General features: G+C 45.3%; 3 protein-coding genes and 1 pseudogene across 5 annotated transcripts in view; 2 read left to right on the top strand and 2 right to left on the bottom strand.

Moving 5' to 3' along the window:
* Positions 1–1,604: 1,604 nt before the first annotated feature.
* The window catches only part of LOC129473357 (uncharacterized), a 64,812-nt gene continuing 38,613 nt past the window's right edge, over positions 1,605–27,803 (bottom strand). The window contains exons 4-5 of one of the 3 annotated variants that reach the window (XM_055263786.2): positions 15,285–15,640; positions 1,605–4,213 (exon numbers count right to left, since the gene is read on the bottom strand). In XM_055263786.2, coding sequence (XP_055119761.1) covers positions 3,901–4,213; positions 15,285–15,640 — 669 coding nt within the window. In that variant the 3' untranslated portion in view covers positions 1,605–3,900. Of the gene's footprint in view, positions 4,214–9,165; positions 9,481–12,594; positions 14,624–15,100; positions 15,678–27,803 lie in introns of those variants that run through there. The other 2 variants (XR_010119139.1, XR_010119138.1) reach the window with 2 other exon arrangements.
* LOC129473368 (histone H2A type 1-D) lies at positions 16,700–17,657 on the bottom strand. The gene has a single exon (XM_055263802.2). The coding sequence runs from the start codon at positions 17,603–17,605 to the stop codon at positions 17,213–17,215; it is 393 nt and encodes a 130-aa protein (XP_055119777.1). The 5' UTR covers positions 17,606–17,657; the 3' UTR covers positions 16,700–17,212.
* LOC129473364 (small ribosomal subunit protein eS10-like) lies at positions 19,407–21,027 on the top strand (annotated as a pseudogene).
* The window catches only part of LOC129473356 (histone H3.1), a 36,935-nt gene continuing 32,104 nt past the window's right edge, over positions 22,973–27,803 (top strand). Inside the window, exon 1 of the mRNA XM_063632756.1 lies at positions 22,973–23,307. Coding sequence (XP_063488826.1) covers positions 23,022–23,307 — 286 coding nt within the window. The 5' untranslated portion in view covers positions 22,973–23,021. The remainder of the gene's footprint in view (positions 23,308–27,803) is intronic.

The following is a 27,803-nucleotide window of genomic DNA, read 5'->3' as shown; positions in this document are numbered from 1 at the left end:
CCTATCCACAATCCAATAACTAATAAGGGGCATGTGATCTTTAGGATAGGTGTAGTCAAATTAATCAGATCCCTGAGGCTAGAGGGAACTCTGCCTTCTCTGGAGACCAAGTCAGGGAACAAAGAAATAAAGTTGTATTAGGAAGAAAGGAGGGGAAATGACTTTTGGGGAGGAGGCATCTGCAGTGCCTGATACAAGCACCTTCCAGGCGAAGGTGGATGGAAGGAATATCCAGTAGGTTGAAAATGGATAGTCATTCCTTCACATTCAAGTGCCAAGCAGTGAATTTTGTACTGAGGACTTTTGTACTGAGAAGAGTGGTTCTCAGAGTTCAGTGTGCATCAGAATCACCTGGGGAGCTTGTTAAATAAAGGAGATGGCTGAGATAAAGAATATGCTAAGGAAGCCTCCTGCTCACATGGAGTTTTCTTGTGATAAACACGTGGGAGAAGATTGTAAAGAGTCTGAATGTCAAACAATGAAGTTTAGATTTGTTTTGCAGACAATAAAGTTATAGAAAGCTTGTGAGCAAGGACTAACAAAATTATAACTAGTTCTAGGAATATGCTTCCGGCGTCAGGAGACTGGATGCAGTGGAGGGAAATAAGGATGTTGAAGGAGGATAAAGTTTCAAGCCAAAGAAATGGCAGGAGTAATGGAGCAGAGGATACAATAAACAAATCAGAGACTAGTTGAAGGGATTTCATTCAGTATTTCATCAAATACTGATTGCGTTCCCTTTGTGCCAGGCATTGAAATAATTCAGTGAGCAAGACAAACAAGAGACTGCTCTTCTGAGGCTCATATCCTAGTGAAGGAAGAGAGATAATAGACTGGGCATGGTGGCTCACGCCTGTAATCCCACCACTTTCAGAGGCCAAGGAGGGAGGATCATCTGAGGTCGGGATTTCAAGACCAGGTTGTCCAACATGGCAAAACCCTGTCTCTATTAAAAATACAAAAATTAGCTGAGCATAGTGGCACAGGCCTGTAGTCCCCGCTACTTGGGAGGCTGAGGCAGAAGAACAGAATTGCTTGAACCCAGGAGGCAGAGACTGCAGTGAGCTGAGATCACACCACTGCACTCCAGTGTGGGTGACAGAGAGAAATTCCATCTCAAAAAAAAAAAAAAAAAAAAAAGAAGAAGAATATATAGGTCTATTTCACTCAGTAAATGGTAACAAACTCACTCCTGTTCAATGTATTATTTAGTATTATGTCTGCGATTCCTCTCTATCTTTAAATTTGGGATCTCTAGATCTCAGACCCTGAAATCCTAGACTTCTGGTTGTTGACAGGAATCCATGGAGCCCTGGGAGTTCCTTGAGTTTCTGAGAATAAATGAGCCTCATAAAATGTCTATGTTCATATGTCTATTTTCAACAGATTCTCAAAGGAGTTTTTGATCCATCTATTACTACAAACTGCTCTATTTTTTTTTTTTTTTTTTTGGATACAGAGTTTCGCTCTCATTGCCCAGGCTGGAGTGCAATGGCACGATCTTGGCTCACCACAACCTCTGCCTTCTGGGTTCAAGCGATTTTCCTGCCTCAGCCTCCTGAGTAGCTGGGGTTACAGGGATGCACCACCATGCCCAGCTAGGTTTTTATTTTTAGTAGAGACAGGGTTTCTCCATGTTGGCCAGGGTGTTCTCAAACTCCCAACCTCAGGTGATCCGCCTGCCTTGCCCTCCCAAAGTGCCGGGATTACAGGTGAGAGCCACCGTGCCTGGCAGAACCACTCTTTAAGGGAAGTCAGCCCATTGAAATATACAGGTTACCACTGCTGAAGACATATAGACTATCTAGTCTATCCATTGATAACTTTTTTTTTTTTTTTGAGATAGAGTCTCACTCTGTGACCCCGAAGCTGCTGGGACTACAAGCGTGTGCCAGCATGCCCAGCTAATTTTTGTATTTTTATTAGAGACGAGGTTTCTCCATGTTGGCCAGGCAGGTCCCAAACTCCTGACCTCAAGTGATCCACACACCTTGGCCTCCCAAAGAGCTGGGGTTACAGGCGTGAGCCATGTGCCTTGCCTAATCTCTAACTTGTAATTAGCCCCACTCTGTTCTGTCTGTAATGGAACACAACAGAGGTGATACCAAGTTGACAGGCTCATTTGGCATCGGCTTTTCTGTAAAGAGCTTTTAGGTCAATGGAAGGACGTTCCACAATACTAAATAAGTTTAGTAACAAAACTGAATTTTGTGTGATAAAGTTATGCTGCTTACAAAGAGACTCAACAATAAATAAGCTTAAAGACAGATATTTTTGTTTCATGGAACAAATCTATTGTGATTAGTCCAGCTTTGTGAAGCAGCTCTGCTCCTTGTGATCAATCAGGAAATTTTGTTCATTCCAAGTCAATGTTCTGTCATCTCCTAGGGCCTGATGTTCTCTAATTGCTCAAAATGAAATCAATACCATTATAGTTGGGGAAGAAGGTAACATGGAAGTTTCAAAGCCCAGACCTGGTAGTAACTTTTCTATGTGTCTCACCTGTGTTGGAAATAATGTAGCCACATGCTTACATCTGCTCCCAGAAAGCCTAGGAAATGTCTCTTGCTAGATAGCCACCTGTCTAGCTTTCTCTTTATTATGATAAAGTGAAAAAACTTTATTGGAAAAATGAGGGTTTACTCAATATTCTCCACAAATTAAAATCCATTTTGAGGACAGCGAATAATACAGTGGCATACTGATAGTCCTGAGATTGTAAGGACTGGAGTAACCCACTAGAGAATGGCTTACTTATTTTTGTCTCATTTCCTGAGGTGTAAAGGGAAAGAAGGTGGGAATTTAATCATGACAACCTCGGTTTTAAACGCCCATTCATGCACCCACAGTAACCTGATCTATGATTTAAGGTAAAATGATTTGTGTTAATAATAAAGTCTAAGACTATTTAAGATAAAACGACAACAAAAAAAGAACTCGTTCAACATACCTTTAAATTGGCCACGGGTACATAAATAAAAAGTCCTTTTAAATTCAACAATAGAAAACCAGTAGATCTGGATGGAAGGCAGCTCAGAGCAAGAGACAAACAAGTTGGCCTCTCCCCATTCCACTAAAAAATGTTGAATCTTATGTACTTCCACGGTTGTTTTTCTCACGGTAATTACTACTTTCTTCTTTAAAGATTGTTATTTGCCAGTCAAGTGCCTCACACACCTCCCATCCCCCCACACCAATAACCATCTGAATGCCATTTTGTCTTCCTTTCATGTAACAATGCCTCGGTAGGAACTAGTAACTACCTCCATTTCTTTCACTATTCTTCACGGCAGCATCAGCCTTTACCACTTGCCTTCTGAGATACAGGTTTTGCTACCTTGTTTCTCTGATAGCCATGCAGAATGTTAGCGGCAGTTTGCCATCAGCCTCCTTACAGAAATGCAGAAAACAGGCCAAGCGTGGTGGCTCACGCCTGTAATCCCAGCACTTTCGGAGGCCGAGGAGGGAAATCTCTTTTGAGCTGGAGTTCAAGACCAGCCTGGGCAACATGACGAAAACCCATCGCTGCAAAAAACACAAAGATTAGCCAGGTGTTGGTGGCGCAAGCCGGTTGCCCCAGCTACGCAGGAGGCTGAAGCACAAGAATCGTTTGAACCCGGGAGGCGGAGACTGCAGATCGCCGAGATCGCGCCATTGCACTCCAGTGTGGGCGACAGAGCAAGACTGAAAATAAACTTAAGAATAAAACAAAATACACTATCCTCACTGGCCAATAAGATACGAAGCCGAGACGTAATAAAACAATTTAACTTGAAAACCGGATCTACTAAACACGTGAAACTACATTAATTTTTAGCAGTGACTACTTCTCTTTCTCCTGAGTGGATAGGTGGCCCTGAAAAGGGCCGTTGGTTTTGTGAGTGAACTGTCGAGCTAAGCTCAGCCGCCGAAGCCATACAGAGTGCGTCCCTGGCGCTTGAGCGCGTACACCACATCCATGGCTGTGACCGTCTTGCGTTTGGCGTGCTCCGTGTAGGTGACAGCATCGCGGATTACATTTTCCAAGAAAACCTTCAGCACTCCGCGAGTCTCCTCATAAATGAGGCCAGAAATACGCTTGACGCCGCCACGCCGAGCCAAGCGCCGGATGGCGGGCTTGGTGATTCCTTGGATATTGTCACGCAATACCTTACGGTGACGCTTGGCGCCACCTTTTCCTAGACCCTTTCCGCCCTTACCGCGGCCTGACATCCTGAAGGCACTGCTGCTCAGTCTGTAACACAATATCTCTGGCAGAGGCACGCAGCACTTTTATAATAGCGTGACGGACCTGTTTGAAAACCTCATTGGAAGGGGCGGGAACCACAGTCAGTTCCCGCCCTTCTGTGTAATTCTTCCCTGCTCAGACTGGAGGAGACCAAGAGGGGCCTGAGGCAACAAAAGAGTCTCAGCTGGGATTTAATAAATACTCCTACTTATATATGTATATATATATATATATATATATACACACACTATATTTGCAGCCATTAACTGAGCCATCAGTTCATAAACTTTCGACAAAGAAGCCTGACAGTTGTCCCCCACTTTTCCCGGAATATGAAATAATTAGTACACACAGTTTCCCTCACAGGGTGCTTTTTTTTTTTTTTTTTTTTGAGACAGGGTCTCTGGTGCCCAGGGTGGAATGCAGTGGCACAATCTAGGCTCACTGCATCCTCTGCCTCCCGGGTTCAAGCAATTCTGCCTCAGCCTCCCGAGTAGCTGGGGTTACAGGAGCCCACCACCATGCCCAGCTAATTTTGGTATTCTTTTTAGTAGAGACGGGATTTCACCATAGGCCAAGATGGTCTCGAACTCCTGACCTTGTGATCCACCTGCCTCGGCCTCCCAAAGTGCTGGGATTACAGGCGTGAGCCACCGCGCTGGGCCACAAGGTGCTTTCCAAGTACCTTAAGCAACTCATATCTTTATTGTCTCTGAGACTATTTTTATTGATTTATGCATTCCTAGTTAACCAAGCAGGGCTCTTTGGCATGCAGGCTAGATAGTGCTACTGAGGGAACTAAAAGTATATGAAAGTTACACATTTAGAGGTCAAATTAGGATAAGATCACTGAGGGCCCATTGAAGACAATGTACATCCGTAAAACAAAACCTTGTTGGGCTGAAATTTATGGAAATTTATGCTTTGATTGTGCCTTTAATCATGGACAGATTGTAGCTAGCACTGCATCATTCACCACATTCTATTACTCCAACAAATTGGCATCATAGTATGCCTCCAAACTATCATAGAGACAGCCTGCTCCACATACATGCTGTGGGAGTAACCCTGGGCAAGCTATACTAAGTTTCCTTGTTGTAAATGTATTTTAAAAAATCTAACTTGTAAGCATTTGTTAAGTTGAAATGATATAATCCTATCAAAATGCTTAGAAAAATGTCTAGATTCCAAATAAGCAATGACTAAACATTAATTATGGTATAGTACAATATTGTGGGTGTTTTCAATTCCTATCCTTAAGGTTCACCCTTCTAAAGGGATGAGAGTATTCTAATTTGCTAAAATCTGATTTTGAGAACTCCTCAAAATAATAAATAATTAAAAACTTAACTCATCATTAATCCCCATAAAAAGTTCCAGGTCCTTTGGGTGGAATATTTGGCTTTTCTTCCATGACTTGTGAGGAGAACCAAGTTTATCACAGCTGTTTGCTGTTTGATGAGTTTATGGTACATGGAAAAGATTGCAGAGTAAGGTTCTTAGCCTGGGATACATAGAAAGTCTTCAGGGGAGCCTTCCTTCCTTCCTTCCTTCCTTCCTTCCTTCCTTCCTTCCTCCCTCCCTCCCTCCCTCCCTCCCTTCCTTCCTTTCTTTCTTTCTTCTTTCTTTCTTTCCCTCTCTGGCCCAGGCTGCAATCTACTCGGTTTGCTGCTGCCCGCGCCACGGACTGCCTGGGACTGCCGGCGCGCGCCACCGCTGCCTGCCTTTTCTCCTTTGGATGCAGGCACGCGTTCGCCATCTTGGCCACGCTGGTCGCCGGCTCCTGACGCCTCAGCCTCCCGAGGTACTGGGACTACAGACGGAGTCTCGCTCACCCAGTGCTCGGTGTTGCCCGGGCTGGAGTGCGGTGGCGTGATCTGGCCTCGCGGCAGCCTCTACCCCCCGGCCGCCTGCCTTGGCCTGCCAGGGTGCTGGGATTGCAACCCCTGCCCAGCCGCCACCCCATCTGGAAGGTGGGGAACACCTCTGCCCGGCCGCCCCGTCTGGGAGGTGAGGAGCACCTCTGCCCGGCCACCCACCGTCTGGGAAGTGAGGAGCGCCTCTGCCCGGCCACCCACCGTCTGGGAAGTGAGGAGCGCCTCTGCCCGGCCACCCACCGTCTGGGAAGTGAGGAGCGCCTCTGCCCGGCCGCCCCGTCTGGGAGGTGAGGAGCGCCTCTGCCCGGCCACCCACCGTCTGGGAAGTGAGGAGCGCCTCTGCCCGGCCACCCACCGTCTGGGAAGTGAGGAGCGCCTCTGCCCGGCCACCCACCGTCTGGGAAGTGAGGAGCGCCTCTGCCCGGCCACCCACCGTCTGGGAGGTGAGGAGCGCCTCTGCCCGGCCACCCACCGTCTGGGAGGTGAGGAGCGCCTCTGCCCGGCCACCCACCGTCTGGGAGGTGAGGAGCGCCTCTGCCCGGCCACCCACCGTCTGGGAGGTGAGGAGCGCCTCTGCCCGGCCACCCACCGTCTGGGAGGTGAGGAGCGCCTCTGCCCGGCCACCCACCGTCTGGGAGGTGAGGAGCGCCTCTGCCCGGCCACCCACCGTCTGGGAGGTGAGGAGCGCCTCTGCCCGGCCACCCACCGTCTGGGAGGTGAGGAGCGCCTCTGCCCGGCCACCCCGTCTGGGAAGTGAGGAGCGCCTCTGCCCGGCCACCCATCGTCTGGGAAGTGAGGAGCGCCTCTGCCCGGCCACCCATCGTCTGGGAAGTGAGGAGCGCCTCTGCCCGGCCACCCCGTCTGGGAAGTGAGGAGCGCCTCTGCCCGGCCACCCCGTCTGGGAAGTGAGGAGCGCCTCTGCCCGGCCACCCATTGTCTGGGAGGTGAGGAGCGCCTCTGCCCGGCCGCCCCGTCCGGGAAGAAATGAGGAGCGCCTCTGCCCGGGCGCCCCGTCCGGGAAGAAGTAAGGAGCGCCTCTGCCCGGCCGCCCCATCCGGGAAGAAGTGAGGAGCGCCTCTGCCCGGCCACCCATCGTCTGGGAAGTGAGGAGCGCCTCTGCCCGGCCGCCCTGTCTGGGAAGTGAGGAGCGCCTCTGCCCGGCCGCCCCGTCCGGGAAGAAGTGAGGAGCGCCTCTGCCCGGCCACCCATCGTCTGGGAAGTGAGGAGTGCCTCTGCCCGGCCGCCCCGTCTGGGAAGTGAGGAGCGCCTCTGCCCGGCCGCCCCGTCCGGGAAGAAGTGAGGAGCGCCTCTGCCCGGCCGCCCCGTCCGGGAAGAAGTGAGGAGCGCCTCTGCCCAGGCGCCCCATCCGGGAAGAAGTGAGGAGTGCCTCTGCCCGGCCACCCATCGTCTGGGAAGTGAGGAGCGCCTCTGCCCGGCCACCCACCGTCTGGGAAGTGAGGAGCGCCTCTGCCCGGCCACCCACCGTCTGGGAAGTGAGGAGCGCCTCTGCCCGGCCACCCACCGTCTGGGAAGTGAGGAGCGCCTCTGCCCGGCCACCCACCGTCTGGGAAGTGAGGAGCGCCTCTGCCCGGCCACCCACCGTCTGGGAAGTGAGGAGCGCCTCTGCCCGGCCACCCACCGTCTGGGAAGTGAGGAGCGCCTCTGCCCGGCCGCCCACCGTCTGGGAAGTGAGGAGCGCCTCTGCCCGGCCGCCCACCGTCTGGGAAGTGAGGAGCGCCTCTGCCCGGCCGCCCACCGTCTGGGAAGTGAGGAGCGCCTCTGCCCGGCCGCCCCGTCTGGGAAGTGAGGAGCGCCTCTGCCCAGCCACCCCGTCTGGGAAGTGAGGAGCGCCTCTGCCCGGCCACCCATCGTCTGGGAAGTGAGGAGCGCCTCTGCCCGGCCGCCCCGTCCGGGAAGAGGGGAGGAGCGCCTCTGCCCGGCCGCCCCGTCCGGGAAGAGGGGAGGAGCGCCTCTGCCAGGCCGCCCCGTCCGGGAAGAGGGGAGGAGCGCCTCTGCCCGGCCGCCCCGTCCGGGAAGAAGTGAGGAGCGCCTCTACCCGGCCGCCCCGTCGGGAAGAAGTGAGGAGCGCCTCTGCCCGGCCGCCCCGTCCGGGAAGAAGTGAGGAGCGCCTCTGCCCGGCCGCCCCGTCTGGGAGGTGAGGAGCGCCTCTGCCCGGCCACCCATCGTCTGGAAAGTGAGGAGCGCCTCTGCCCGACCACCCATCGTCTGGGAAGTGAGGAGCGCCTCTGCCCGGCCACCTATCGTCTGGGAAGAAGTGAGGAGCGTCTCTGCCTGGCCGCCCCGTCTGGGAAGTGAGGAGCCCCTCTGCCCGGCCGCCCCGTGTCTGGGTAGAAGTGAGGAGCTCCTCTGCCTGGCCGCTCCGTCTGGGAGGTCTACCACGGAGGCCAGAAGCAATGTGGGGGCTGGACGTGGTGGCTCACGCCTGTGGTCCCGGCACTCTGGGGGGCGAGGCGGGTTGATCACTTCGGGCTAGGAGTTCGAGACCAGTCTGGCCAACTTGGCGAAACATGAAGAATACAACAGACAAACCAACCAACCAACTCAATGACAAAAAAACAGGTCTACCCTGGAGTCATACTCTAATTTTTTCTATTTTCCTCCCTTTCTGATCCTTTATCCCACTTTCTTTTTCTTCCTCTTCCTTCTCCCTCTTCTTCGTCAAATAGAGGATTGAGTTATTATCACTGATCCATATAAAGTCCCTCTCTCATTTATTTTAACTCCCACCCCCATTTCTATTCCCCGACTTCCCATGTGCAACCTTCCTAATATGTTTGATACGCATCTTTTTGTTTGTATGTATTTTTAGAAAATGTTTATTGTTTTTGTATGCAAAAAAAAAAAAATTAAAAAAAAAAAAAAAAAAAGAAAGTCTTCAGGGGATCTGGGAATGAGTATAGAAAAAAAAAAGTCAAATCTTTTTTTTTTTTTCTTTTTACTATTCTCCAACAGAATCTCAGCATTTTTTCTGTGTATGAACTCAGGCAACAAACAGTGTAATTGGCAGGACAAGTGCTTTTATTTATATCACATTCCCATTGCCAATATCTCAAAATTTCATTTAAAAATCTCAATCCTAAAGCCGGGCGCAGTGGCTCACGCCTGTAATTCCAGCACTTTGGGAGGCAAAGGCAGGAGGATCACGAGGTCAGGAGATGGAGACAATCCTGGCTAACACAGTGAAACCCCATCTCTACTAAAAATACAAAAAAATTAGCCAGACATGGTGGCGGGCACCTGTAGTCCCAGCTACTCGGGAGGCTGAGGCAGGAGAATGGCGTGAACCCGGGAGGCGGAGCTCACAGTGAGCGGAGACCACTGCACTCCAGCCTGGGCGACAGAGCAAGACTCCACCTCAAAAAAAAAAAAAAAAAAAAAAAACCTCAGTCCTTCAAAACTATAATAAATCTTAGTCATATGGGTAGATTATTATTTAATGTATTAATTTAAAATGGACATATGCCAGGCCATGGCTTATGCCTGTAAATCCCAGCTCTTTGAAAGGCCCAGATGGGAGGATCACTTGAGGGTAGGAGTTCGAGACCAGTCTAGCCAACACGGCAAAACCATGTCTCTACTAAAAATGCAAAAATTTATCAGGCATGGTGGCGCACAGCTACTTGGATGGCTAATCGCTTGAACCTGAGAAGCAGAGGATGCACTGAGCCAAGATCGTACCATTGCACTCCAGCCTGGGCAACAGTGAGACTCTGTCTCAAAATCAGTAAGTAAATAAAATAAAAAATTTAAAAGCACAGATGTTAATATTTCACCAATTTAGATTTTTTATAATTTGATAATGGCATACTAATATAATTGTTTCACTTTGCATTCCTATATATTATCTAATGCATTTAAAACCATTATTCTGCGCTGGGCAAGGTGGCTCATGCCTGTAATCCCAGCACTTTGGGAGGTCGAGGTGGGTGGATCCCCTGAGGTCAAGAGGTCAAGACCAGCCTGGCCAATGTGATGAAACCTCGTCTCTACTAAAAATACAAACATTAGCTGGGCATGGTGGTGCATACCTGTAATCCCAGCTACTTGGGAGGCTGAGGCAAGAGAATTGCTTGAACCTGGGAGGCAGAAGTTATAGTGAGACAAGATTAAGTCACTGCACTCCAGCCTGGGTGACAAGAGCGAAACTCCATCTCAAAAATAAATAAATATTATTCTGGCCGGGCGCGGTGGCTCACGCCTGTAATCCTACCACTTTGGGAAGCCAAGGCTGGTGGATCACTTGAGCCCAGTTCAAGAGCAGCCTGGGTAACATGGAGAAACCCTGACACTACTAAAAATACAAACATTAGCTGGGCATGGTGGCATGCTCTTGTAATCCCAGCTACATGGCATGGGATGCTGAGGCACAAGAATCACTTGAATCCGGAAGGCAGAGGTTGCAGTGAGCCAAGATTGCACCACTGCACTCCAGCCTGGGTGACAGAGTGAGACTCCATCTCAATAAATAAATAAGTAAATAAATAAAATAAAATCTTTCTTAGAAAGAGAGGCATAGTATGGGCCACTGAGAGCTAAATGGTGAAAACTTGAACGAGTTACCTATTTTATAACTGATCTGCATCCTCAGTGGTATATAATGCCTCACCCAGTTATTCAATTTAAAATGAAAAATAAAAAGTCAAGCACTACTATGTCAACAATACTGCACAGGGCCTACTGCTGCAGAAAACAATCATTTGGGGAGTAGCCATAAAGGCAAAATAAAGAAATGGAAAGTTAATGGCACTTGAGTTATGTTCTGGTTCCACACAACTCCCTATATGTATTTCTGCAAGTTTTTTTACATAAATATTTGTATGCTGTACTATAATACCAATCTGTACTTTTAGATGTTTGTAAACTACTAAGAAGATTTAAAAGTGGAGAAGTATGCAGATAATACGAAACAGATTATAATGGCCTTTTAAGAAATCGATGTAGGGGGCCTGGTGCCATGGCTCATGCCTGTAGTTGCAGCACTGTGGGAGGCGGAGGCAGGCAGATCACAGGGTCAGGAGTTAGAGATCAGCCTGGCCAATACAGTGAAACCCCGTCTCTAGTGTCTACTAAAAATACAAAAATTAGCTGGGCGTGGTGGCGCGCGCCTGTAGTCCTAGCTACTCAGTAGGCTAAGACAGAAGAATCACTTGAACCAGGGAGACGGAGGTTGCAGTGAGCCAAGATCACGCCACTGCACTCCAGGCTGGGCAACAGAGTGAGATTTCATCTCAAAAAAAGAAAGAAAAGAAAGAAAGACATCAATGTAAGAATTCAAAACAGAGAGAGATCTCATCTATTTTGAGAGATGGGGAATGAACAATATAAAAATTTCAAAGTATGTCATTAGATTAGTTTGAAGTTTAAAACAGGGTAGGGGAGAGAGAAAAAAAGAAGAAAAAGAACTGAAAAAAGATACTCTGCAAGGTAGTATAATTAGACCAAGATCACATAGCTCCTAAGGGGCAAAAGAAGACTGAAATACATGTCATCATGTTTGCAAATTCCATGCTTCTACTAAACCACACTGCCAGATTGTTGATTTAAGGCCATATAAAAGAGTTTGATTGCCATACTAAGATTATTCTTAAATCTAAAGCTATATGAATCCAGCTTTTTCTTCACGGCTTATAAGAATAGAGAAAACCAGTTTTTAAGTGAAGAAAACATAAAGCTACAAGGAGATGGGGCATGTAAATTTGAAGCTCATATGAAGAATATTTCACCCAGAGCAATGAAGAGAATGAATGACAGCACAGAGGGATGAGAGAAAGGAGCCACCCATAAAAAGGCTATAAAAATAGCCAGTCCAAAGAAGAGATAGAAGAGCAAGAATTACAACCATGAAAAGGCAAATAAACAAGGAAAGATGAATTTAGGAAGAATTCACCAAACTTAGTAAGAGATTGGATTTGGCAACAAAGGAAAGGGAATAATTGGAGTGTCAGTTAACAAAGCAATAGTGTTGTTGTGAGTAGAATATATAGGAATGTCACTTGAAAGGTTGCTTCCTAGATGTGGTTGGATATGTTGAGGGTATGATATACGTAAACAATTAAGCCAATATCCAGCAATCTTAGACAGAAGCTACTTAGATGAGGATGGTCATACTGAGAGTCTGGTATAGAAGATGAACAAGCAGATATCCAGCAATCATCTAGAAATCCAAGTTTGATACTTAGGCAAGAGGACAGGCCTGAAGGGAGAGACTTTAGTTACCTGTAAGAAACTAACTCACAAACCCATGAAGGCAAATAGGACAGTACCTTAGAGAATTCCTGCGGTTGGAAGGCTACAAGTCAGTTCTTCCTTTGTTGGTGCTCCAGGAAACCAAATGTAAATATAAAATATAAATATAAAATGGGTCAAAGCCATGTTAAGATTAGAAATACATGGGCTCCAAAAAAAGTGAATACACACCCAAAGTAAACGTGATTCATATTTAGCTCATGTCTCATCTCAAACATTTGATTTTAATTTTTATTAACATTTATTAATTTGTTCATGTCCTAGTTTAATTTGCTACATGAAGTCGTTTGTATTTTGATGACATCAGAAAGTGTGAAACCCTCACCTTTTGGGCTTTGCTCTGTCTGTTCCCAGCATTTATCTCCTTCATAGTCTTAGTAAAACATAGAAATGTATATGCTCCCCAGATCAGCATACGTTCAAGACATTGAGGAGTGAAGAAAATCAGTTAAGTCACTTTCTATCATCACTCCATTTTCTTCTCATATCGAACATAAGCTGTACTTCATCACTATAAGCCTATATCCTTGTTTAAACAAGAAATGTAGTACTGAATATGAAACATGGCTGTTTTTTAAATTTCTCTCTGTAGGGAATTTTGTGTGTGTGTGGTGCTTGTGTGTATATTCCTCGATCCTGGTACTTGAATATTTTGCCAAAGTCTATCTTCCCCATGTCACCAAGCATGACAGACCCCTGAGCCCAAAGACTCATGAATATTTTAATAACTAATTTCCCCCAGTAAAAATTAAAAAAAAAATTTTTTTGACCCTTAAACGACTCAAACTCTCTCTGTTTTATGACCTTTCCTGGATCTCTCCTGAGTTCAGCTATGCAAACAGTCCCAATGTCAGGAGAATCACTGATCATTGTATTTCCCATTTTCCCAAGGAAACGTTGAACATTTACTGGAACCCTCCCAAATTAACTAAACGTCCAAATAGTTACAAGAAGCTATCATGAAATATTTTCAGTCCCAACTAATTTTATCAGAAAGAGCTGTTGTTCTAAGTATCCGTAATGCTCTTCTTGTGGAGAAATTCAAAAAGAACCTGTTGTTTCTCTTCTCATATAAAACAGATTTCCTCGTTAAATCTCAGTGAAAATCAAGTAGTTGTTCAATGTATGAGAAGCCAAAAATGTGTAGGCTATTATTAGAAGACAGCAAGCAATTGAAGACACGAATGGAAGAATTTATATTTTAAATGAAAACCAAGAAGTTGTCCCTCTGAATTGTGAATCTCTGAAAGTTGGGGCTTTTGATAAAGGCCGAGGCTGCCTTAATAAAAACTAGAGAAAGAAAATGTAAAGATCATAAAGCCTTAGCCGTTCCAGTTCATTGTAGAATAGAATTGGTGTGATTCCTCCTCAGGAAATTTAAACTATTTTGCTTTTCTGAATTTCAGCAAACACAACTCAGAAACAGGGTTGAGACTAGGTTGCTGCCAAGCTGAAAGACTGAGCTGGGAACCAATCAGCGCGCAGCGTGTCTGTGTGTGACATACACGTAATCACAGACACACTCGCAGCCTGATTTTTTTTTTAACTGTTAGATATCCAAACCTACAATCATGTCCGAAACTGTACATGCCGTGACTCCTGGTCTGTCTCCCAAGTCAAAGACTGAAGTAAAGAAAAAGGTTTGCAAGTCCGAAGTTGCAGTGAAGCGCAAGACGTCCAGGGCCCTTCTGTGAGTTCATCACTAATGACTTAGCCGCCTCCAAGAAGCGCAGCGGCCTGTGGCCGCGCTCAAGTAGGTGTTGGCGGCTAGGATATGAAGAGCGGCTGCATTAAGCCGGGCCTTGCCGTTCGCGGTGGCCTACGCTTGTAATCTCAGCATTTTGGGATGCCAAAGCCGGAGAATCTCTTAAGCTAAGGAGTAGTTTTTGGTGGTTTTGTCTGTGTTTGGGGATTTTTTTTTGATGGAGACTAGCTCTGCTGCCCAGGCTGGGGTGCAGTGGTGCGATCTCGGTTCACTGCAACTTCCGCCTCCCAGGTTCAAGCCCTTCTCCTGCCTCAGCTTTCCATGTAGGTGGGACTGCAGGCGTGTGCCACCACACCCGGCTAATTTTTGTATTCTCAGTAGAGACGAAGTTTCAATGTGTTGGACAGGCTGGTCTCGAACTCTTGACATCACGTGATCCGCCCGCCTTGGCATCCTAAAGTGCTGTGATTACAGGCCTGAGCCACCTCGCCTGGCCAAGTTGAGGAGTTTTGAGGCCAGCCTGGGTAACATAGTGAGACCTCGTCCCTAAAAATAAATACAAATTTTTTAAAATTATTTGAATAAAGTTAGGCCTTGAAAACAAACGAGGGCATCTTCGTGCTAACGAGAGCAGCGCCTCGGGTTCGTTCCAGCTAAACCAGGCGGTGTTAGGAAAACCAAGACCGAGGCCAGAAAAGCCGCTGCAGTAATGCCCAAGACAGCTGTCCCGGCAGCCGAGAGGCCCACGAAAGCTTGGGGCGTCCTTATTCCAAAGAGTACTAAGCAGACCCCAAAGGCTTTTGCGGGTGGGGGCTGCTGGAGAAGTTTGGTTGGTCAAAGGTGGCCAAGAAAGTTCCCAAGCCAGAGGTGTCCAAGCCTAAGAAAGCGGCCCCCAAAGCAAAGAGAAATTAAAACTAGAGTACCTTAAAGGCTGTTTTAAGAACTGCCCAATTATAATAAGGCTTTTTACACCAATTCCGTAAGGGGAAGGGGGACGGATAGAGGTTAAGAATGCTTACCTACCTTGACTGAACAGAGGTTCCAGTTTACGGACAGCAACAGTACACAGCAACTTTTATAGAAAAGGTGGTTGGCTCTGAAAAGAGCCTTTGGGTTTTGGTTAGCACACATTCACAAGACAATTTACGCCCTCTCCCCACGAATGCGGCGAGCAAGCTGGATGTCCTTGGGCATGATAGTCACTCGCTTGGCGTGAATGGCGCATAGGTTGGTGTCCTCAAAGAGCCCCACTAGGTAGGCCTCGCAGGCCTCCTGCAGCGCCATCACCGCCGAGCTCTGAAAGCGCAGATCGGTCTTGAAGTCCTGCGCGATCTCACGGACCAGACGCTGGAATGGCAGTTTGCGAATCAGCAGCTCTGTCGACTTCTGGTAGCGGCGGATCTCGCGCAGAGCCACAGTGCCGGGCCGGTAACGGTGGGGCTTCTTCACGCCGCCGGTGGCCGGAGCGCTCTTTCGAGCAGCCTTAGTGGCCAGCTGCTTGCGTGGCGCCTTCCCACCCGTGGACTTGCGAGCAGTCTGCTTGGTACGAGCCATTGCGAACTTCTAAACCCTGCTAAATGACGAAAAAACAAAAGGCTAGCCTTTTCTACCCGTATATATAAAGACAGCCCTGTTCTGATTGGACAAGGCAGCCATTCCCCTGCAGCTCGATTGGTGGAAACGTCCACTCCCTGACAGAACATCTCCTGCATGTAGACCAAATATTAAAACTTTCCTCAGTCCATCTCCTTTAACTGCTGGGTTTTCAACCCTTTCGCCTCTGTGCCATGTTTCTGGCTTTTATTTAAAACCTACTTTGATTCTCCTTTGCAAAATTGTATCTAGCTACTAGGATGACGTGTCTTAATTTCTTTTCAAATGTTGGCACTGAAACTGGCTTTGATCAACGTTTTAAAAAGGCGCGCGCTAGTTGTGATTGGCCAAGTGATTTCTTTCTACCCTCTTAAGTTTAGAAAGGCTAATTTCATATCTTGATTTGTCTATTTAAACTTGGAGATATTTTCAATAATTTGTTCCAAATGCACCATGACTATTAACTCATAAGTAACAATTTGAAACCTGATGTTAAGCTACATGAGCATATTTAATTTCACCACAATATGACATCCTCATGAACGCACTCTCTTATCTTTTACAAGTTCAACTGGTATTTGTGTAATCTGCTGTAAAAAAAAAAAAAAAAAAAAAAGCCAAATTTATAAATGGCACAAAAAGACCAGTGTGCCCTTTTAAGTCATGCTGAACACTGTGCTAAGAAACACCACCTAAGGGCCATCTGGTTCCAGAGGATGTAGGTTTGTATTCCTATTTATAATTAATTAGGGTTAGCTCAGTAGAGTCGAAAGTGGCTTGCAAAAACAAACCCAAAAATCTTTACAAATTACAGGTTATTTCGTATCATTAAGATGCATACAAAAGACAATAAAAGGTTGGTTCTGGTTCTGTTGCTTTAAGTCACTAACTATATTTGTATGTAAATGTAAACACTGACAAACATTAACTTCTCTCCTGTATTTCTCAGGCCTTTTAACAGCTTTGCAATCCTAACGAGCTGCTGCATTGATCGATGTAAATTACATGTGACACAAAGTCTCTTTGCATTTTAATTAGTTTGCTTTTTTGGGTTTTTGTTTTGAGATAGAGTATGGCTCTGTAGCCCAAACGAGTGCAGTGAGCCGAGATCGCGCCTCCGGGGTTCAAGCTTTTCTCCTGCCTCAACCTCTTAAGTAGCCGAAATTACAGGCGCGCGCCACCACGCCCGGCTAATTTTTGTATTTTCAGTAGAGACGTGTTTTCACACCGTGTTAGGCTGTTCTGGAACTCCTGACCCTGTGATGCGCCCACCTTGGCCTTCCAAAGTCCTGGGATTACAGGCGTGAGCAACCGCACCCGGACAATTTGCTTAAGTATTTTTATGGCATCTTTAAAATGGATGCTGTTTCACGGTTCATAGTGTAAGAACACCCACTTATAGGTGGACGAATTATTAAAGAAAACTGCAATAGGTACTTAGATAGAGAAAATGTGAGCCCTTTTAATGAATACATGGGTGGCTCTGAAAAGAGCCTTTGGTTAAGATTGCTTCCGTAAAAAGCCAATATGCGAGTTCTCGTTTTACTTGCCCTTGGCCTTGTGGTGGCTCTCAGTCTTCTTAGGGAGCAGTACAGCCTGGATGTTGGGCAGAACACCGCCCTGAGCAATTGTGACTTTACCCAGCAGCTTGTTTAGCTCCTCGTCGTTGCGGATGGCTAGCTGCAGGTGTCGGGGGATGATGCGGGTCTTCTTGTTGTCGCGGGCCGCGTTGCCCGCCAGCTCCAGGATCTCGGCGGTCAGGTACTCCAACACCGCCGCCAGATACACTGGCGCGCCGGCCCCCACTCGCTCGGAGTAGTTGCCCTTGCGGAGCAAGCGGTGCACTCGGCCCACAGGAAACTGGAGCCCGGCCCGCGAAGAGCGGGTCTTAGCCTTGGCTCGGGCCTTTCCGCCTTGCTTGCCGCGTCCGGACATTTTGAAATCTCAAAGACAATGTTGAGCAGTGAAGACAAAAATATAAAAGTGAGTTTTGTTAGCAAGTAAGAAACTATTATACTTGGAAGTCGAATTGTAAATAACGCTATTTGATTGGCTAGAACAACCAACCAATTGCAAAGAAACGCGAGAATCACCTAATTTGCATACCACAGGGCACACAAGACAATTTATCCAATCAATGTGTAAGCTTTTAAATGCCAGTTTAGGATAGGAGCTCTACAAATATTACCAGCTGCAGAGTGAGGACACTTGCATTTCCCTTTAGGTTGTGGACGAAGTGTTTATCATGCCTGAACCTGCAAAGTCCGCTCCTGCCCCAAAGAAGGGCTCCAAAAAGGCGGTGACCAAGGCGCAGAAGAAGGATGGTAAGAAGCGCAAGCGTAGCCGCAAGGAGAGCTATTCCGTGTACGTGTATAAGGTGCTAAAGCAAGTCCACCCCGACACCGGCATTTCATCCAAGGCCATGGGCATCATGAACTCCTTCGTCAACGATATCTTCGAGCGCATCGCTGGCGAGGCTTCCCGCCTGGCGCATTACAACAAGCGCTCAACCATCACCTCCAGGGAGATCCAGACGGCCGTGCGCCTGCTGCTTCCCGGGGAGCTGGCCAAGCACGCCGTGTCGGAGGGCACCAAGGCTGTCACCAAGTACACCAGTTCTAAGTAATTCTAACGTCTTCATACCCAATCCCAAAGGCTCTTTTAAGAGCCACCCACTTTTTCAGCTATAGAGTTGTAATTACCTGCATATTTTCTGTGTTTGCCACCAACAGGTTTGGTTTTATCCTGATTTGAGGAGATTGCTGCTGTGTAGGTCTAGACCACAGTTCTTTTCACTGGTTGAAGGCAAAATGCTGTACTTAACCGTAGCATGTTTGCTTTACTCCAAGTGCTGGTTAGAAGGCTGGCCCATTGTGCTCATATGCACATTTTTCTTATGTTGTGCTGTGATGTGTCCCTTGTCAAAATGGTTTCATAAGAAAAGAACTTTTGAAATTAATTTTTTTTTGCTACTAACATAGTGCGAGGGAAAGGAATGTCTTCCTTAATTCCGGTTTAGTCATCACAGCATTGGCGAATTTAGCTGGTTAAAATAATGTAATCAAATTCTTCAAAATATAAGGAAAGCAAGAAAAGTAATGTGCATGAAAACTGAAAAAATGTGAACACCGGTGCCTGGATGCAGCACTAATAATCAAAATTGTTCTTGGTTTAGTTAAAGAAAAGTTTGGCCACTGGCAAAATACCATTTGGGAGTAATGACTGGGAGTCCAGGAGAGAAACACCCCTAATCCTAAAATATTTTCTTGTCACTTCCTCAAAGTTGTTTTTGACTTTTTTTCTTTCAGGGTTGACTTCATATGTGTTCATTTTATTCTAATAGGCAAAAGTTGCAATTTTTAAATGAAAAAATAATTTGTCATTCTACTTAGAAATACCACAATTTTTCTATTCTATATACTGATATATAAAGATATTGAAGTTTTACTGTATTCTTTGTAATTACAAACCTTACTTGAGATCATAAACTGTTATGAATGGCATCCATTGTAGAATACTTAGAATTTTTACAAAATGTTTTTGTATCTTAAAAATATTTAAAATATTATATGCAAAATATTCTTAGAATTTCAACCCAGTTAAAAAAGGAATAGTATTCTACATTATTACTTTTTTTTTTTTTTTAAATGGAATTTCGCTGTTGTTGCTCAGAGTAGAGTGCAGTGGCGTGCCCTCGGCTCACTGCAACCTCTGCCTCCCGGGTTCAAGAGATTCTCCTGGAGTAGCTGGGACTACAGGCACCCGCCACCACGCCCGACTAATTTTTATATTTGTAGTACACATGGGGTTTCTCCATATCGACCGGGCTGGTTTCGAACTCCTGACCTCAGGTGATCCACCGTCCTCAGACTCCCAAAATGGTGGGATTACAGGTATAAGCCACCACACCCGTCCCGTAATTATTTTTCAACTTCCCACTCCCTGTCCGGCACATAGATGGACACAGAACACAGCACATACAAAGCATATATAAACATTCAAATAAACAAAACCCAACTGAAAAAAAATGAAAGCAGCAAGAAAAACCTAGAAAAATGAAAACTAAAAATACTAAGTAGCTTCATGTGCAAATTTACATGGGGATAGCAGTCGATTTTTGCTTTCTGTAGTTCCAGAAGTAAATATCTAAACTAAGGTCTACATCAGCTTGAGGGGACTACAACAACTTTCTGAAATTATATGCAGAAATGTGGCCATATGTGTTTCCCCTTCCCAGAACAAATTATATAGCTTTCTATCAGATTCTAAAAATATTATGATCCACTATGTTAAGCAGAATAAGGCTACCCCAGTGATGACCACATCCTAATCCCTGGAGTCTGCAAATTCCTGGAGTCTTTGTTAGGTAACATGACAAAGGGCAACTAAGGTTTCCATGGAATTAAGGCTACTAATTGGCTGACCTTAAAGTAAGGAGATTATATTGCATGTTATGAATTAACCCAATATAATTACGAAGATTCTTAGAAGTGGAAGAGGGAATTGGAATAGAGAACTAGAGATATGGCAGCATGAGAAAAATTTGGCCATAAATTGCAGGCTTTCAAAATGAAAGAAAAGGACCATGATCTAAGGAGAGAGTGGCATCTATCAGGTAAAAAGACAAGGGAAAAGATACAGGTTCTTTATTTCTTTAGTTAATATCAAGCCAACACCTTGACACTTTTGCTCAGTAAGATCTGTGACTAAGTCCCAATTTTAAAAACTATATAATTATAAATTTGTATTTTTTAATCATAAAATGTGATAAATTTTCAAACCAGCAATAGGAAACCAATACACCCATGCAAGTTTAAGAATTGAGTAATGTACCAGCCCCGGCCCGGGACCCTACAGCTGCCGAGATGTTGATGCCTAAGAAGAACCGGATTGCCATTTATAAACTCCCTTTTAAGGAGGGAGTCATGGTGGCCAAGAATGATGTCCACACGCCTAAGCACCTAGAATTGGCAGACAAGAATGTGCCCAACCTTCATGTCATGAAGGCCACACAGTCTCTCAAGTCCCGAGGCTACTTGAAGGAACAGTTTGCCTGGAGACATTTCTACTGGTACCTCACCAATGAGGGCATCCAGTATCTCCGTAATTACCTTCATCTGCCCCCAGAGATTGTGCCTGCACCCTACATCGCAGCCGCCCAGAGACTGGCAGGCCTCCGCCTCAAGGTCTGGAGGGTGAGCAACCTGCAAGACTCACAAGAGGGGAAGCCAACAGAGATACCTACAGACGGAGTGCTGTGTCCCCTGGTGCTGACAAGAAAGCCAAGGCTGGGGCTGGGTCAACAACCGAATTCCACTTTAGAGGCAGATTTGGATTCTGGTCAGCCACCTCAGTAAAACTGGAGAAGATTATTTTGCACTGAATAAACTTACAGCCGAAAAAACTTAAAAAAAAAAAGAGAATTCAGTAATGTATTAACTAATATTCTATTAAATTACAATTTTATATATTTAAATACAAATGTGTAAATACTATTATTATAGAAGCATGTAAATTCTTCCTAAATATCACAGTCTCACAGAATTTTGATATTGCTGGGATTTTAACGGCAGCAATTTACAGTTCCTTTTTGTTTAGTTTCTACATATTTGATTTCTTTTCACAGTAGAAATCCTAACATTTGTAAGTCTAGCAGGACATACAAATTAACTAACATGTACCCAGTAGCCTTCGAACAGAAGACCCAAAGATACAGGGGAAATCATACATTTTTATGCTTAGATTCAACAAAGTATGGACAGCTGTGTAGAAATATGATTGGACACAAAGGGTACGAGCTAATGCTAATAGATTGAGCTAATGATAATAGCCCAGCAAGGCCTGTCTAGATTCTTCTTGGACTTTCTGGGCAGCATTCTCTCCTCTTGGGAATAGGACAAGCCCTCTCTTAAATCGGGGTCTTATGACCTACAATCAAACGAGGTAGGCCAGGCAATTTCTTTACTGCCAGTTTTCACACAAAAAGGCAGAAGGAAAGTTGGATTAATATTTTTTAGGTTTTATGGCTAGCTTTGGGTCTAGCTTTGGTTTATATGTTCCATCTTGGGGAGGAAGGAGTCTAGTTCCTATAGCTAGCTTCGGGGAAGAATGGGAAGGAGAAAAAGGTGGGAGAAGGAGAAAAACTTACTGCTGAGGCTTCATTTTGCAGCACTGTTTTCTGAGTCCCAACACTACCTTTTATTTTAAAAGGCTGTAGGAAGTCGCCTATTCAATAACTTGGCCCATTACAGGTTGCCAATTCTCTTGTGATAAAGGCTGCTACCAGCATCAAAGAGAAAAGAAAACTAACAATAGAGAAGTAAACATTAACACACCAGTGAGTTTCCAGGTTTAGATGTGCGAGTTAGCTAGATATTTAAATAAGAATTATAAATTTTAATAAACAGGGAAGAAAGAAAAATAAGCCAAAAATGTAACACGGGCGTCCACAGCGAGGACCAGAATTCGTGGGATCAAATTTTTTTTTTTTTTTTCTTTTCTTTGAGACGTTGTTCCGCTCTTGTTGCACAGGCTGGAGTGCAATGGTGTGATCTGGGCTCACCGCAATCTCTGCCTCCTGGGTTCAAACGATTCTCCTACCTCAGCCTCCTAAGTAGTTGGGATTACAGGTATGCGCCACCACGCCCAGCTAATTTTGTATTCTTAGTAGAGACGCGGTTTTTCCATGTTGGAGACTGGTATTGAACTCCCGACCTCAGGTGATCCGCCCGCCTCAACATCCCAAAGCGCTGGGATTACAGGCGTGAGCCGCAACGCCCGGCGGGATCACTAATTATCCATGTCTTTCTCTTCGGGAAGAAAATCCTTTTGGTCAGATTTCCCTTGGCTTGGTGGTGGAGAGGGTGAGATCTTGCAGTTTTCAAACACTTCCTAAGGGGGTTCCGTCCCCAAGAGAGCAAGCAACAGAAATGCCCGAGGCACCGTGCCTACGGGGACAAAGCTGAACTCCTCATGGAAGGAGATTGCTGTAGTTCCGGTCTTGTGAGCTGAAGCTCCTATTCAGTCGTCCTAGAGCATCCCAAGCAGCAAATGATATTAAACATGTTAATGTATTTAATCTCATTTACTTGTTAAAATACGCCTAAATTTCCTCTTTGGGAACGCAAGACTTGCATTGATGCCTCCATGAAGAGCGCACTCTGCCGGCGGGAACTGAGTCGTTGGTAACGTCCTCCCGGTCTAATCTGAGAGGGGTGGGGCCAGCAGGCAGTACCAAAGTTCCCGTATGTGCGTTCTCAGTCTTCAATTAGGTCCGAATTCCCGGAATATAAGGGTACTACCTTCACTTGTCTTCCAGATTTCTGCGGCGTTTTCTGTTGGTGTGTTCGGCATGTCTGGTCGTGGCAAAGGCGGAAAGGGGCTGGGTAAAGGAGGTGCTAAGCGTCACCGTAAAGTCCTGCGAGATAATATCCAGGGCATTACCAAGCCTGCTATCCGGCGCCTTGCTCGTCGCGGGGGTGTTAAGCGCATTTCTGGTCTCATCTATGAGGAGACTCGCGGTGTTCTGAAGGTGTTTTTGGAAAACGTGATTCGTGATGCTGTCACTTACACGGAGCATGCCAAACGCAAGACTGTGACAGCGATGGATGTGGTCTACGCCCTCAAGCGACAGGGACGCACTCTTTATGGCTTCGGCGGCTAATGCTCCCGCTTAAACAATTCAACATCTCGACTTCTCAAATCAAAGGCCCTTTTCAGGGCCGCCCACACTTTTCCTCAAAAGAGCTCGTGACTTGTTTCTAAAGCTATTGCTCCTGTGAATAGGTACGTATTTCTTTTGCCGTTTTTTTCCATTCCAAATTACATTTGGGGTTTTGGCATACGATTTTCTAGGCTACGATCCCTTTGTGTTTACAATTACTGTATTAAATAGAGCCTTTTCAGGAGGTGTAGTAGGGCCTTAGATTGCACTGAAAAGGGTAAAGTAACAGTGTCTCAAATCTGTTTCCCTTACCACTTTTCAGTACTTAAAAACTGCATGGTTTTCGACATAAGTAGGAAAGCTGCAAGAGACTGCGTAACCGCTCAAAATGGCGGAGAGCGAGGAACAAAGCTGGTGCCTGGCAACGGGCCGGACCCGCGAGTTAGCGCAGCCAATCTTGGGAAGGATTGTGGGCCTTAAGTACTAGCGGCCTGTTTTCTATTACTTAACCTAACGACCGGCTTTCTGGTGTGTAGAAGCTCCTGGGGTAGATAAGCTCACGCAAGGAGAGGTTGCAAGCATGCATTTCGGAATTCTTTTAAACCAACCTAGTTGTCTTAGAAGTTCTGATATTTGCTGTGTTTTTAATAAAGGAATTTGACCGTCCTTAAACTCTAAAGCTTGAAATTTAGCATTTATCTCACATGAGACAAATGTTAAAGTTTAGGAACTCATGTTCCTGCCTGAGGTAAGGAACTGAAACCAGCTCACTGCATTCAGACTGTGAGACTGTGTCTCATGCATCATTGCTTCCTTATCCCTCCCTGATTTCCTGTTTCTCGTCCTTCTCGCTACATAATCCCCCAGATTTTGGTCGGGGAGACGGATTTGTGATTTCATCTCCCTTTCTCCTAAGCAGCAGCACTGGATTAAAGCTTTCCTTCCTGTAAGTCATTGACATTCTCTGGCGAGCAGAAGGACCTAGACTGAACCCCTGGAATATCGATAATAAAAACATTTAAAAAGTAGGTAGGATGTTACTTAGTGAACAACGGTATAGAAACATCACTTGTTAACAATAGCAATGACAGTTTTTATAGTATACATACTATACTATAATAGGACATCATACCACAAATTGTTAGGTATACACTACTTAAACATAATCGAGTCGCATGGCTAGCAGAAAAAATGAAGGATTGATCATCTTAGCGTTATTGCCATATGGTTTCTTTCCTGTAAGCAGAAACCAACTGCTAGAAAGCATTGTAGAAACTATAGTTAGAAAATTTTCCAAGGGATTCTGATTGACCAGCCAGAAACCCCTTTCCCTTGCTTTGCAGTCCTGCCACAACTCTAATTAGAGGACCAGTCTTGTAGATACTCGTTATTGATAAGTGGACAATAGACCTTAAGCCAGTTTCAGCCAGCTTGTAGAGACTGAACAAATTGTCTGCCCTACAGTTCACCTTTTGGCATACAGTAAATCCCACCTCATTCTAATGATAAAAGGCTCCCCATGGTTGAAATGTGTGTTACATGTTTTCCCAAAGTGCAAGTGCCTGACTTCCCTCATGAATATTCATAGAATTTTTCCAAACCTACTCAATCTGTATGTAAGATTGACTCTGTAAGGCATATATATATTCCATCTCCCGTTCACTGCCACGGAGCGCTCATTCCATCCTGGGATTGCTTCTCCCTCTGAAAATAAAGCCTTTGTTACTTCCTACTTGGATCTCATTGTCTATTATTCAAAAAAGACATGTACTCATTCCACATTAAAAACATCCCGGTTATGCCCCAGATGTCTTGGAGATCCGGTTTGTTTAAAGAAGGATCCAGCCATAACTTCGGTTGTGTCTCCAGTTTTCTTATCTAAAACAGGCTCCTCTCCTCTACTTCCCCATTTTTGGACATTGATTTCTTGGAGACCAGACTTACGGAATGTTTTTTTGTTTTGTTTTGTATTGGCTTGATTCTTAATCATTTTACTTGGCTTCTGTACTCCATGCCCTATAAAGTACAAGTGACTTCCATACACTTAATTGAAATCAGGTGAATATTCCTGTCAGGAACAGTTTACAGATTTAAGGTACATAGTAGTACACTACATCAGAAACACACGATGTCTGGTTTATGTAAACTCCAAGTGATAGAAAAATCGCAGGTTTGGGCTGGGAACAGTGGCTCATGCCTCTATTCCCAGCACGTTGGGAGGGTAAGGTGGGTCGATTACCTGAGGTCGGGAGTTCAAGACCAGCCTGGCCAACATGGTGAAAACCGGACTCTACTAAAAATAAAAAAATTAACTGGGCACGGTGTCAGGCACCTGTAATCCCAGCTAATCAGGAGGCTGAGGCCGGAGAATCGCTTGAACCCAGGAGGCAGAGGTTGCAGTGAGCCAAGGTGGTACCACTGCACTTCAGCCTGGGCAACAGAGAAAGACTGCCAAAAAAAAAAAAAAAAAAAACGTTGGTTTAGAGTGATAGTTCCATTGAAAACCAGATGTTTCTTCTAGCCAGCAAGTAATCTGTAGGCTGATACTTTGAAATCAGGAAAATAAATAGTTATTTTGAATGTCATTTTCAAAAAGCGTGAGCTCATGCATATGTATGAAAAGCATCATGTTACTGGTGCTAAGGCACTAGTTTGAGGAGAAAAATTTTATGAGGATGTTAATGTAACAACAGCGACAAAAAGGAGCACATAGCATGTACCAAGCATTGTTCTGTGCTCTGGGAATTAGAACAGTGAATGAGAAAGAACAAAACAAGATGTTTGTATTCATAGAATTTATAGTTACTGGGTGGGGGTACATACACAAAATAAGTAAAACTGTGTGTCAGATGGTGCTGACTGCTATGAAGATCACCGAAGCAGGAAAAGGCATAGCATGTGGAGGGAAGAGGTGGTATTTTAAATGATACGGTCTTGGAAAATTTTACTCATAAAGTGATAAAAAATACATTGAGAAAGTGCGAGAGTATGCCAAATAGAATACCAAGCAGGAAAGCCTGGAGGTAAAAAGCAGGTATTATGGCTGGAAAAAGGGGCAGAGGTGAGGCAGACAATGGAAGGCAGGACAAGGGACCCCTCCACACTTGTTTACATACTATGCTGACTACAGCAGCACCCAGCTCCATAACCTTGCAGCCATTGAAGCTTCCGCTCATAAAATCAGCCAATCAGACATAAAAGAAATAGAACACTCTAACCACAAACATCCTGGCCATCAGCATAGGGACTTCCAAAAGACCTTCCCCAAATGAACATGTGCTGTAGGGCCTTAGATTATCCTAACCTAACTTTTGCATCACGTTAATGATAAAAATCATACCCCTGCATGGAGATTTAAGATGCCAATGAGACCTGAGACACAGGAAAAAGCATGACAAGGGACTGCAAAGGTGTATCCAACAGACCACCCCAAACATGCCATGATGTCACCTGGACAAAGCCCGGAGAAGAATAACAAACTAGACTAGCTTGCTTTCAAGGAGCCAGCTGCAAGTATAACTCTGGTTGCTGTCTCCCTTTCTGCTCAAGCTGAAAGCCCTAATAAACTTCCTTGCTCAAGTGCATCTTAGATTCTTGGTTGATTTCTATTTCCTGAGGGGCAAGAACCCACTGCCGGTATCGGAGAGGGTGCAAAGAAAAAGCAAGTAAGATCTGCGAGGCAAATGGAGACGAGCGAAGCAAATGGAGACGAGTCTCTATATGGCCTTGTAGACCAGTGTGACTACTGTTTTACTCTGAGTGAGATGGGAGCCACTGCAAGGTTTTGAGCGAACTGACATAATCTGATTTATAGACACACACACACACACACATATATATATATATATATTTTTTTTTTTTTTTGAGACAGAGTCTCAGTCTGTCGCCCAGGCTGGAGTGCAGTGGTACAATCTCGGCTCACTGCAACCTCAGCCTCCCAGGTTCCAGTGATTCTCCTGCCTCAGCCTTCCGAGTATCTGGGACTACAGGTGTGTGCCACCACGCCCGGCTAATTTTTTGTATTTTTAGTAGAGACGAGGTTTCACCGTGTTCCAAGGAAGTTTTGGAGAGGATTCAAATCCTTAGTTTTGGATATCCAGAGAGAATTTAAGATGCCTGTTACATATCTAAGAGAAAGATATGAAAGATATGAAATAGGCAGTTGGCTATAAAAACCTGCAGGTTAGAAAAGAAACATGGAGATATAATTCACAGTCGTCAAACCATAATTGCCATAAAAGTGAAAAAGCCACAAGATGGGATTAAATCTCTTAAGAAAGAAGGTAGATAATAAAGAGAAAAAGCTTTGGGTCAAAGAAGTAAAGAGTGTTTGTTTTGTATTCATGACGTGAATTCCTAACTTACAGTTTTACAATTTCTTTCTCCAGTAATTTTCCTTTTCTCCTGTAATTTTCAGAACAAACAATAAATATTATCCCTATTTTACAAATGTGGAAAAATTCCCTTACT

Source organism: Symphalangus syndactylus, chromosome 23 (assembly GCF_028878055.3).
Source record: "Symphalangus syndactylus isolate Jambi chromosome 23, NHGRI_mSymSyn1-v2.1_pri, whole genome shotgun sequence".
NCBI lineage: Eukaryota > Metazoa > Chordata > Mammalia > Primates > Hylobatidae > Symphalangus > Symphalangus syndactylus.
This window is presented reverse-complemented; position numbering and strand designations above follow the sequence as displayed.

What these genes read in the sequence shown, in the direction of transcription:
- LOC129473368 (XM_055263802.2), bottom strand. Translation starts at nt 17,605, where the DNA reads ATGTCCGGACGCGGCAAGCAAGGCGGAAAGGCCCGAGCCAAGGCTAAG.